The 13255-nt window shown below is 43.4% G+C and overlaps 1 protein-coding gene across 2 annotated transcripts in view; it reads left to right on the forward strand.

The window, feature by feature from the left end:
* TEKT1 (tektin 1) overlaps positions 1 to 13255 on the forward strand; it is a 32378-nt gene that overhangs the window by 7966 nt on the left and 11157 nt on the right. For both annotated transcript variants that reach the window (XM_088455103.1, XM_088455093.1), the window contains exons 3-6: positions 796 to 961; positions 1655 to 1783; positions 10463 to 10606; positions 12824 to 13046. In XM_088455103.1, the coding sequence (XP_088311229.1) occupies positions 796 to 961; positions 1655 to 1783; positions 10463 to 10606; positions 12824 to 13046 (662 nt within the window). The remainder of the gene's footprint in view (positions 1 to 795; positions 962 to 1654; positions 1784 to 10462; positions 10607 to 12823; positions 13047 to 13255) is intronic.

A 13255-nucleotide genomic window follows, 5' to 3' on the forward strand; every position in this document is an offset into this window, starting at 1 on the left:
TTTCATTCATTCAATGTGAAGAATTGTACAATAGGATAAACACAATGTAGACCGTTCCAATGTCCCCTCACTCCCATTACAGAGCCCCCTAGAGGGGGATTAGCGGGGCACATGTAAGAGGGCTCTTGGCAAGAACTTCTGTGTGGCTTGAGGGGGCCCCGACACTTACTTGCCCTGAGGCCCCCACCAGCCTTAATCTGGCCCTGCATGTAGCCCATAAATGCTGAGCAGCTTTATTTCTACACTGCAATTAAGATTTGAGTTTGGACACACCCTTCCCAAATCTCTGCACATTTTACATCTGCCCCACCTCCAGTGCAACATGGTTTTACCCAGGTGCAAAGTTACTGGCTCTTTTTTCCCTTTCTCCCAACTTGGAATTAGCCCCTTTATTGGATAATTAAATAATCCTGAGTTACTATTTTGTGTTCTAATGCACTTATGTACAGACCAATCCACCTGCTCAGTCTGAATACAACATCAAAAGATCTTTCTGATTTGGCTTCATGTGTTTGCCTATGCCTGAAGTATCTAATAGGGCAACATTTGCAGGACTGTATACAGATCTTGTTCGGCTGGATTTACCATTTGTACCAATCAACAACTGATCACAATAAGAGATAATATTTACAGCCAATTAAATCTAAAATTGACTGATAAGGTGTCTGTACAAGCTGCTATTTGCTTGGCTTAACAGTTCCTCAAAGTCAGAGCCCCTATTTCATTGCAAAGGTGTTTGGAACAATGTTTACTCCAAGTGTGACCTAGACTGAGTGTGTGACATTTTCTCTACAGAACAGAGGTTGGAGGACATCCAGTTTTGGAAGAAGGAGCTGGACAACAAACTTGAAGACACCGTTAATGAGATAGAACAGCTGCTGGCTTATAAGATCCGCCTGGAAAAAGCTCTGGAGAGTTGCATTGAGCCACTGACAATAGCACAGCAGTGCTTAGTGGAAAGGTAATGATGGGAGGATGACTATAATAGGTGCCGTGGAGAATATGAGCCCACTTCCTGCTGTCCATACCTCTTGAATGGAGCTCTCATAGACATTTATTGAAGGAGTATTAATGGAATGAGTTCCAGGACCAAGAGCCACTGCACAGGATGGCTCTCAGCTTCAGGGGGAGACCTGATTGAGCAGTTGCCTAAATTGTACAACCCCTTTCAACCATCAAATATGATAAACATGGCGTGTGTGCTGCATCCAGTCAGGGTGTTTCGTAGTCTATACTGTCACATTGTGCATTATTAACAATCACATTAAAAATGTAAGTGAATTCAGTATGTGCATTTTATTATATTCATTACCTATGAGGCAACATGAAACCGGAGTTAAGCCTGTCATCTGCTGACTCACTAGTGAGCTGTAGTCTTCAATGTAAATAAGAGCAATGTGTGTTGGTAACCCATACTGTGGCTGTGCTGCACAAATGTTTAGAGCATATATAAGGCAGTATAAAACTTCTGAATGATTTTGAAAGTAAAAAAAAAATTTTCTTAGATGTATGACCATAGGGGAAAACTAGACTATGCTGTCAGGTCTCTGTGGGCACCGCTCCTGAGCTGTGTACATTATATATCCAGCTTTACTTTAACAGCAATTGATAATAAATCACAGGATGGTTAAGAAGAACAATCCTTATTTTATAGAGAGAATAGAGTTGGAATAGACCTGGTCCATGATGAAGTGGAACGAGAGCTCATCAAGGAAGTGGAGGTGATCCAGGGTGTGATGGCGTTGCTGCAGAGGACATTAGAGCAGATGACTGAGCAGATCAGGTCAGTCTTCACCATCCACTGTAAAACTGGTGTTTATTGTATAGGGATTGCAGGTTCCTGGGATTTTCCATATCCAGGAAATGTTGTTTAAAAATATATGTACATGAAGGGTGGGGGATACTTGCAGTATCACCTGTGCACACCAGGTCACACAGATATCTTCAATTCAAACCTTCTGTATTTATATACTATTCATATTTAAGGTGGTCTACTAAATGGGTAGACAGATATAAAGAAAAAATAGAGATGATATAGACATATTTGCTGACTTGTCACCTGGGGCCATATGGGAGATTCTTGAGGGTGTTGTCCTGGTAGGAGGCACAGGGAAAAGTGGTACATGAATTTCATTATTATGGGCCCACAATACCCCCCGTTGTACATTGGTGGCATTGTAAGCAGAAATACATTTATAGGTACTGCCAGTATTCTTTCATTTGAATGATAGTTTCTTTTACTAGATTATTATAATCTAGTGCGAACGCTGGTGTAAAGATAGTAAGAGAACATGTATTCAAGATGCTGCCACTTCCATGATGGCATCTCTCAGCTGATGTTACCTCATGTTCACTCTTGCACTCGCACATAGTGCAGCAAAAGCATTGGGGGAAGAAAATGACATCCTTGCTGAAGTAGTGAGGATTGGGCCAGCTTCCCATAGATTAGACCAGCTGAGATGCAGGAAGCTGGACATACCAGGAGACTAGCCCCTGGAAAAAGGCTGGTCTACTCTTCTTAAGAGTCTGGGAGAGCTCCCTGAATTATTGGAGGCTCCCAGTTAATCTGGGAGAGTATTCAGGTATGTCCAAGATGATGGAACAGAGATGGTATACAGATGAAATCGAAATATATATACAATATAGAGGGGATTTGGAGATAAAGACTACATAGATATGTAGATGTTATAGAGATTATGTAGAGACTATATAGATGATATAGAGACATAGGGCCTAATGCACAGTTGGAACTAAATAGTGTGTACATTGTTCAAAAGTGTGCATGGAAAAATGTGTATATGCAATGATGTATGCATCTCAGGATGATATGGCATGTACCTGCTCATATGGCCTACTACTAGGCATCATTATTAGTGCAGAATTACATCTCCCCTATACAAAAAGGTGCATCTCCAAACCAACATTACGTCTACTTCCTATACCTTGTGTGAATAAGCCATAAATGAACTTTGGCTACGTGAGAACACCCCATCACAGCCCAGTTCCACCTTTCAGTCAGAAGTGTAGATGTGTTTGAAATACATTGGGCCTGATTCTGCAAGGATCGCAATTGCAAAGCTGCACACAGGCAAATCCTTGCAGATACGGTAATGCAGCAGGAGGAATCACACCTCCTGTGCAGTACTTATCCGAGCTGCGTTGTCCAACACAGCATCGGATAATCTGCGTAACATTGGCCAGCTAAGGTGACCTATGGGGTCACGCAGGCGGATGCCGCAGTTGAGAAGAAGAGGCCAGGAAATCGCCGCCAGCCGACGGAAATCCTGGACTCTTCCCTCCTCGCCACCCCCTCCCTGCCCACAAACGTCAGCAGACTGTCAATCACTGACAGTCTGCGAGCGGGATCGCATACCCGTTCTGCATATGTGCAGAATGGGTCATGCGCCTGCACAGATTCCCGAAATTTGTGAATCTGCGTTCAGCAGTGCACTGCTGAATCAGGCCCATTGTCCGTACTTGTGTCTGCCTATTTCTGAGCTTGTGCAGAACAATTTCATGCAAGATACACTACACAAACTTTGCACTAGTCCCAGACCCAGAGAGATGATATAAAATGTACAGATAACAAATGTTTAGGGATGATATAGAGATAATATGCAGATGACAGAGGTATATCATGTATCAGTGGCCAAATGGGCTGTCAATCAGCACAGTGGGTCGGCTCACAGTAGACAGCTTTAAATAAAATAACAAATCAATGTAGGATGAGTGCTGTATTCAATACAACCAGACCTAAAACAGATGGTAAACAATACGGCCATGTGATAAGTGCTGGTGGATCCCATATAAGCGCTGTATGAAGATCCTATATAAATGAAGACATATAAGTTGAAAAACAGGGGACCCATTTATCTAAATCCTGTAACTAATATTGCAACCTAGTGCAAAGATGCGGGACACTGGTGGGGATAATGAACTAGAAAGTTTATATGTGGCTCTGATAGTGGATTAATATATTAGCGTATGTGTTAAACTAGTATAATTGAGAGAATTGCATATAAGTAAGACTCAGGCCGGATCTGGACCCCACAGAGGGAATTGCTTGAGTAAGCTGATATCTACCATATTTACAAATACAGTGATGTTTGTCCTCATAGAATTACATTCATAGTGTTATGATAAAGAATACGTCCGAGTGTTAATACTAATCTGGCCCCCAGACAGTTAGGATTCTAGTTTTCTAGTAAAGACTTAATGTTTGTAGTCTGGACATGATAAATAGAAAAATCCTTAATAATAATATCAATATATGACCAAATGATGGGCATGCAGAATGATGGGTCAGCGTAAGATGGATTAATGCCAGTGACCTTTAAAGCTCAACTTAGTCACAAACAATGGACCTGATCTCGTTGTCTAAATTGAGTCCCCTTGGGTGAAGTGTGCCCATTTGGATCATAGCTCTGAGTTCTTCTTTGTTAATTGCTTTTATATAATCCCCCCTCGCCAATTCTGCTTCACTAGTTTAAGAGCAGTGAACTCAAGAAGTGTTGGGTCTGATTGATGAAATTGTTTATAATGTGTAGAAAGGGGATGGTTCTCGAAATCTATTAAGATGTTCTTGCACCCTTACTTTCAGGGAGCGAATGGTCCTGCCATTGTATTGTTTATGGCAGGGAGAATTGTAATATATATATGACCCCCTTGCTATTGCACGTCATACTGTCCCTAATCTTCCATATTGTGTCATTACTCGTGGATTGGACTGTCGTTTTGGGTTTGGTGCTTCTTTGTTTAGTTAGGGGGCAGGCTTTGCATGTACCGCAGTAAAAAAATCCTCTTGACCCTCCTAATCGTTTTTGTTGCCACATGTTGGTCAAAGTGTTTTGTGCAGTGCCTGTTTTGTTAGGAGGTATATGATTATTGGTAATTTTCGTCCTGATGTCCGTTGTCTTGCAAAATACTATTTTGGGCTTGGAGGGTAGAGCTTTGCTCAGGATATCGTCTCCTAAGAGGATGAGCCAATGTTTGGTCACCAGTTGTCTGATTATGTTTAGCTTGATTGTTATATTGGGTGATAAAGTCTCGTTAGCTGGCTCAATAATATATACCAACAGGAGGCTGAGGATTCTGAGGGAGATGCAGGAGGAGAACTGTCACCCTGTCCAGCGGATGTGGGGCCTGGGTACTTGGCGCTCTGGAAGATTTCTCGAGCTTGGCTGCAGCAGCAGGGTGGTGATGTTTCACCATTGTGAATTATATAGGAATGTCCCCAGTGGTATATGAAAGGAAGTGCAACAGTAGAATATAGAAGAATATAGAAGACAATGGCCCTCATTCAGAGCCACTCGCTAGCGGCAGTACGCTCGTTCCGAGTGATGTTCGCACATCTGCGCATGCGTACGGATCGTTATACGCATGCGCGAACCAGTCAGTGCGGCCGAAATTCATGTGCTCGCAATATAGCGAATGCCTGCTATTTTGAGTGACAGAATGAGGCGTATGTGGGTGGTAACAGGGGAAGGTGCTTGAAAATGGGGAGTGGAGATCCGAACGCAGGCGTGCTTAAAGGTCAAAACGGGCGTTTTATGGGTGTGCATAATTAATACAGCAGCATCATTGACCACGTCACTGGGTTATTTTCTAGCCAGAACTGCTCGCAAAATTGTGGTAGCAAAAACCAACCACAAGAATAGCGAGCAGTTCATACGCTGGTCGATGTACTCGATTAATCTAATAAATAGCGGACATGACGTAGGATGCGAGCGGCCAGGGGGCGTTTTTAACAAATAAACGAGCGTATGTTTTGCTCGCTCATTCAAACTTAGAGGTGGGAACAGACTGCAATTTGCGAACTGATCATTTGAATAGCCACCCCTTGTTTTTGAACGAGCGAGCGCAAATAGCGAACGGCTCTGAATCAGGCCCAATGTCCCCTGTATCTTCAGTCCAGGCACTGTAGTATTGAGCACAACACTCTGGGAATAACTAATATTACCAGCAAGAGAATGCATCACTGCTTAAGATCCAGAAATAAAAAAATAAAATAAAATGAAATGCAGTGAGAAAAATATAAATGGTGAAAGCTGCAGACTCCTCAGGCAATTATATAGGAGACCACCAGTAAAACAAGCAGGAGGGGGAGGTAAGCAAGATGGCCTTTTCTCCCAGCACAAGATGTAGAGTGCATTCACCAGGCTCATTAGGCTACTGGCAGCATAACAGGGGACCCTGAGGGCACAACAGAGCCTATTTCAAGCCTCCAGAGACCAGCCACTAGATGAGTGCCGCACCCCTCTGTCAAGCCACAGCTCTTTGATACAGGGCAATGGTGCCTGCTTCCCAAGTGATCAGGCCTCTGCACAGGATGTTATGTTATCCTCCAGAGTGAACGTGTATGCATTTCTACTTCTCCCACTCTCTTCCAAACACATTGTAGATCATGATGTATAATGGAGAGATCCGCGATCTCCCTGCAGCTCCCGGTCACAAAGGCGGCTAACCACTGTCCAAACTGATCACCGCTGGTAGGTACTCACTGCGGTAGGCTGAGATCTGGCTCCGGGGGTACACGCAGGATGTCAGAGCTGGAGAGCACACGGAGATGCGTGTTACTCCATGCTCTCCGTGGCCACGCCCCATGATACACAAATTTAAGTGACTGTTTTGATCACTTATTAAACTATAGGGAATGGGGAGTTTGACGCACAGGCAATAAAGTATATTCTAATCTATTATTCTATAAAGCCACTATTCCTTCCCATAATGGTAATGTTAAGGTGCGTACACACTGGGCGATAAAGTGGACGACTGAACGATATCGTTATCGTTCAGTCGTCCACTTTATCGTCCATTTTTAACCCCAAAAAGATGAACGATAACGACGACGTGCGTTTCCGCGGGTCGTTCGTCATTATCGCTCAGGGAGCATATCGTGTAGTGTGTACCCACCATTAGACTAATCGGTAAGTATAGGGTAGCAACAGTGCTCACTAGAGTTATATACAGTTTAGAAAAAAATGAAGAGGAAAGAACTCTTATGTGAGCACTCTTGAAATATGAAATTAGTTAAAACGTCACTTTTAATATAGAATTTCTTAAAAATATTCAAATAACGTACTTTAGACATCAGAAAAAAAAAAATGTAACAAAAATGTATCATACACTTAACAAAATTGATAGTCCCTATTGAGAAAAAAAAAATCATATAAAGAGGTAGGAGGTGTAAGTGCCTCCTTATTCAATTTCACAAGGCGAAATATTAAACACATCTATTCATATGCATGGCTTTAATAGCACGATTCAAAATAGAACCAGTTTGTTACCACGTAATCACTCAAATGAGCTATCAGGATGGTCAGGGTAAAGACACTGTTAAGGTGCCCATATCCAGTGCGATGCACCGTGTAGGGTGACTCGCGATCTGTCGGCAGACGGATCGTGCTGTCACCGTCGGCAATCGTGCGGTCCCCGCAGACCGCACGATATGCCGGCTCCCCACTCCTTCATCTGAATGGGATCATACATCGCATCCCAGATCAGATGAACATGCAGGAAGACCTGGGGATGTGATTTACGATCCCGCGGGAGCGCACAGCACAATATCAAGTACGATATCGTGCCCATACATGGCACACTATCGAACCTATATCGTGTAGATCCGTCGGATCGGCACATATATCGTGCCGTGTATGGGGGCCTTTACTCTTAATTCTACTGCTCCTCACTTAGCCTTAGGCCATGAATGAGGAGTGAGAGATTGTTCGAGAGCAGCTTTGCCCTTAGAAACAACAGTGTAACTGCAACGTTCCTCAGATTTTAATTTCTGCTGTTGGAGGTCTAAAGGCGCACATCCACTAGGCGACATTAATGAGCGATTGAACGATATCGTATTAGCCTAGGACTACTAGATTCCCACAGCTTCCAATCTCTATCCCTTCTGTAGACTGGACGTAAATATTATTACTTATCCTATACATTACTGTGGTTATTTTTATCCTTAATTTGGCTCTGGATCTGTGCAGTTTTCTTATTTGACAGATTATCCTTTGGTAGCTAGCCACACCCCTCCAGCTTTGCTTTGTTTCCCTTTAGTGGGCCCCTACCATTGCATTCCCCCTGTGGGCCCTTCATGCACCTGTACAACACTGTACAGATAACAGAGGTATAGGGGTGATTCAGAGCTATATAGATGATAGTTATATAAAATGGAAGCTGCTCAGTTCAATCTAATGCATACTTGCCTACTTTTGAAAAAGTATTTGAGGGAGATTGTGAAAGCAACATCTATGAGCACGGCTGTAAAGTGGACGTGTACTGCTACATCTGAGGGGCGTGCCATAAAATTAACTTTAAATCCAAATATAAATGAGCCCCAAAGCGGTTCATAAAGGCCCCCATCATCAGCAATTGATTGCTGCAATTCTGCAATTTGCAATCGATTGTGTATAAAAATCTTTCCCTTTCTCAATTGGTTGGAGAATTGCCACAATCGACTGAGAAAGGGAAAGATTTTTATACACAATCGATTGCAAATTGCACGATTGCTGCAATCAATTGCTGATGATGGGGGCCTTAAGATCTACTTGTTGATGAAAACACACTGATACTTTTCAGAAAATGAATGTAGCCATAGGGATCATTGTGCCTTATAACCAATGCAGGGAAAGGATACTAATGATCCCATTTGATTGTATATATTTCTGGGGTTTTATATATATATATATATATATTTCATAATGGGGTTAAGGTGCAATCAAGGAGATTGTCAGGGAGACTTCCTGAAATAGTAGCAATCAGGAGAGTTGGCAAGTGTGATCTAATGGTCTTTCAAATGTACATGAAAGGGAGGGGTTTAATCAAGACAAGAAAAAAAAAAAGAGGAAACATGTTCCCCCAGCACACTGCAACAGATCAGCAATAAGATTTGAATACTAATATAATAGACATCCAGAGATCTTTGTTGCAAATATTTTGCAAAGATTTCTTTCAGCCTCGGGCGACAGCAAGGCGTCACTGTACCTGTGTCCCTAATGCTACATGAAACTAGCACCCACGCGGCCTGGTGCTTAAACATATCTTTGCAAATATATAGATATCTGGATTTCTATCATCATGTATTCAAATCTAAAGCTGCCCTCACACATGGTGCAATGTTTTAAGGTATGAACACTGAACAATACTATCATTGTCTTCTTCTGGCAACTATATAAGGCTTCATATTGAATCGGACAATCTGAAACACCTCCAGACGACTTTCCCCTTCCTGCCCAAGAGGGACAAATAGAAAACATGCTCAATCTCTGTTATTACCCATCCACTCTTTGCTCTGTGCTTGCACTTCTCACTGGTTTAGACATGGAGCAGACAGTTGTAGTGGCCACATATAAAATGCCGGTCAAGCTGTTTGGATCTGATAGATGCCGATATTGGGAAGGAGTTTTTTTTGTTTTCTGATATTTTGTTTCTTTTTGCTACAGGCTTTTAATAGCCTGTACTTAACCTATCAGAGAGGTGACTTCCTAATAGAAGAACAATGATCCATGTCCACAAGGCAGGAGTATTGAGTACTTCCAAGTGTGTTACTTCATGTCCTATTTGATCCAGTCATCCTCAGCCACTTGACCAGGGCCGTAACTAGGGTAGTGTGACCAGTGCCATGGCACAGGGCACCGCAGGGCAGGGGGCGCTGTTTGGGCCTGTCAATTTTCCTGTTTATCATCATTCTCACTTGTAGCTTCCTCTTCTTTTATCCCCAGCATCTCCTGGCCTCCCCTATCTCTTCCCTGGCCCTTCTCTATGAGGCCACTCCCCTTTTTCAGGTTAGCACCAATGCTCTCTCTGGTACAGAGCACCAAATAGTCTAGTTACGGCTCTGCACTTGACTCAGGGCCTAATTCAGCAAGGATAGCTATTCTGTTTATACGCACGCAGCGCAGTTGCTGATATCAGAGGTGATATGTAAATGTTTGCATTCGCATTGCGATCGCAGCCTAATATAAGGATACCCACTTCCCCTTACTAACATCCATATACTTTGGCAATATAGCAAAACAATTGGTAACATTGAGTAACCTTGGACCCATACGCACAGTTAAGGCAGGTCAGACCTCACTCAGGAATTGCTTACTTCAGCGCACGCTATGAGGCCTCAGGCTGCGTATGGTATCACAGTGACTAATGTAAGCACGTCCCTGCAACGCCGTCCCAACGCACTGGCACGCCTGCGTTCGCCCGACCACCCCCCACAAACGGCACTTCCTGTCAATCACTCTGCCATGGGTTTGCGTATCCCCTGAGATCGCAGTCCCAATCACAATAGCTAGTTCACACTCGAGCGATGCGCACGCATGCACAGTACACAACAATCAGTCGATTGCGTGCGTATAAGCAACTGCGATCCTTGCTGAATCAGGCCCCCGGTACTTCTGATAGACTTTTCTGAATGACCTGTGATGTTTATTTACTAATTGATGGCCTATTTATTCCCTGACATTTGCAGATTGAGCCGATCAGCTAGATACTTGCTGGAGAAGGATCTGACTGACAAGTTTCAAGCCTTAAAAATCGATGATCACTGCAGCACATTAACCAACAACCATCCAGACATCAGATACGCTTCCAATAGTGTAACAGTCCACGTAAAGTAAGGATTCCTACAGGGAGTTGTACAGATGTTAACCAATAGGTTCATACCTACAAGTTAATAAGGGATGGATACGGGATGCCGGCTCTCGGGATCCCGGCGGTCAGAATCCCGACAGGGTTAGGATACCGACACCTATCGGTCAGTATCCTTAACCCTCCCCCTCTCCCTAAACCTTCCTTCCTAATGCCTAAATCTAACCTCCCCCTTAGTGCTTAAACCTAACCCTAAACCCTTAGTGCCTGACCCTAACCCTCCCTCGGTTCCCAGGCCTGACTCTCTGGCTAACCCTCCCCCATAACCCCACTACTTACCTTCGGGATGCCAGCGGTCAGGATGCCAGCGCCGGAATTCTGACGACAGCATTCTGAGCACTGGAATCCCTGCGTTAATGGAATGGACATGTATGAAAATTGTGCAAAAAAAGATTTAACTGTGTGGGATAATATAATGTTATTTCTTTTTTACAGGGTTGTGGTGTTATGTGGTGTTTAGTACGGCTTCTGTAATCCGGGGTCTTACTATAATTTCCAATGGCTTGCTCCACATGCAACTAACGTTTGTAAGACTAATGGCCTGGAAAACAGCAAGCAAAATCACATAACAAGGCTTTAGTGCCGCGGTTCCCAAACTCTGTCCTCAAATCATCCTAACAGTCCAGATTTTAAGAATATTATGCTTGAGCACTGGTGGCTTAATTAGTACCTAGTCTAGCATGGATATCCGTAAAGCCTGGACTGTTAGGGTGCCTGAGGGGCGAGTTTGGGGAACCACAGCTTTAGTGTATAAGACTTTTTTATTCTGAAATTTTTATTAGTTTTGCGCTAACTGGCTGAAGGGGTACAGAAAAAAGGACGTACTACATATCACTGACCAACACACAGCGATATGGTCAGATAGTAACAAATTGTCATCACAGTTCTACCTTTACTTATTCATTTATTTTTTTAATGATGTTGTACCACACTTGCTATCGGTAATGCAGGACTTAGGACTGATTTAGAGATGGACGCAATTTCCATCGCCACTCTGATTCCGTGCACAGCAGACTTGCGAAAATATGCTAATTACTTAGCTGATGTCTTGTGCATTGAGGCATCCACTTCCAGCGTCTGACATCCACTGCTTGCTTTCAAAAGCGGAAACATTACATCTGAGTGAGCCCATGCCCATGGGGTCTCTCCTAGAGCACGCCCAGAAAATGGTCCTGATGCCTGCGTTTTTCTAACCACCCCCCGTACCTACCCAAAGGCTAGCTACCTGTCACTCACCAAAAAATCCTCTCTGTGACAGTCGTCGCTAATACATTGCTACGTGTGTGCAGAGCTGCTTTGGCCACGTGTGTGCAGAGCTGCTTTGGCCATGTGTGTGCAGAGCTGCTTTGGCCATGTGTGTGCAGAGCTGCTTTGGCCACGTGTATGCAGAGCTGCTTTGGCCACGTGTATGCAGAGCTGCTTTGGCCACGTGTATGCAGAGCTGCTTTGGCCACGTGTATGCAGAGCTGCTTTGGCCACGTGTATGCAGAGCTGCTTTGGCCACGTGTATGCAGAGACAAAAATTGCTCAACTGAGTGCAAAAATTGACATTACATCCATCCCAGAATCTGGCCCTTAATACACTTGCTGTTTGTGGATTGTTCGGTAGAGGGCGCTGCAGGAGTCACAGATTATTCTAGAAATCCTTCTGGTCAAAATAAACCATAGATTAGAAGAGCCATCATCATCATTCTTGTGTGTTCTAGTGATGGCCATTGATAGCTATATCAATGAAAGGAAATCATTGATACATTCGCAGAACTAATCGGTCCGCCACCGCTCAATATTTTTACAATGCCAGGGACTTCCATCGGTGGTGCGTCATCGTCAGCCCGCCATCAATGGAAAAAAAAAATCACACTCGTCATCGGCCATCGCTAGTGTGTTCTGTTCTTACATTGTATTACTGTTGTTGGACTCTTCAGGCATGTATGTATGTATATGTATGTATATGTATATGTAATCAGAAAAACTAAGCAATGATGATAATGGGGCATATAGGCAATTTATGGTGGAACCCACATCGCAAGCGGTAAACTTGTGATGCTCGCGGGCGCAATGTGCCATTCTGGAATGGAACATTGTGTCCCTCACGTACAATTGAATCCTACCAAATGTTTTTTTGTTGTTGTTACTTCCCAGTATAGCAACTGGACATTAACAGCTATTTCTGCATTGCCAGCTCAGTAACACCCACTGAATGGCAAGATTACAGCAACACCAACATTGTGACAGCAGAGAAACAGAGGAACACTGCGGTATCACTGCGGGCCATGACTGACAGCATACTGTCCGAAACAGCTAGTGACATGCGCAGGCAGTGCGATACCGTCAACACAGCACTGAAACACTGTGTGGCAGACACAAAGGATGCAAAGAATAAGTTGGAAGTTCACTTGGCTAAGGTAAATACAAATACAGTTGTTTATCTCATACAGAAACGCAAATATCATGGCGCACGTAACTTTCTGTGTTTTATTATATATTTATATATTCCCGTGTCTTCATTATCAGACAACCTATTATTATTATTATCATTTATTTATATGGCGCCACAAGTGTTCCGCAGCGCCTTACAAAGTACAAAAACAGATTGTATACAAGTGACTTACAG

The sequence above is a fragment of the Taudactylus pleione genome, unplaced genomic scaffold, assembly GCF_031769625.1.
Source record: "Taudactylus pleione unplaced genomic scaffold, aTauple2 ptg000040l, whole genome shotgun sequence".
NCBI classification, from domain to species: domain Eukaryota; kingdom Metazoa; phylum Chordata; class Amphibia; order Anura; family Myobatrachidae; genus Taudactylus; species Taudactylus pleione.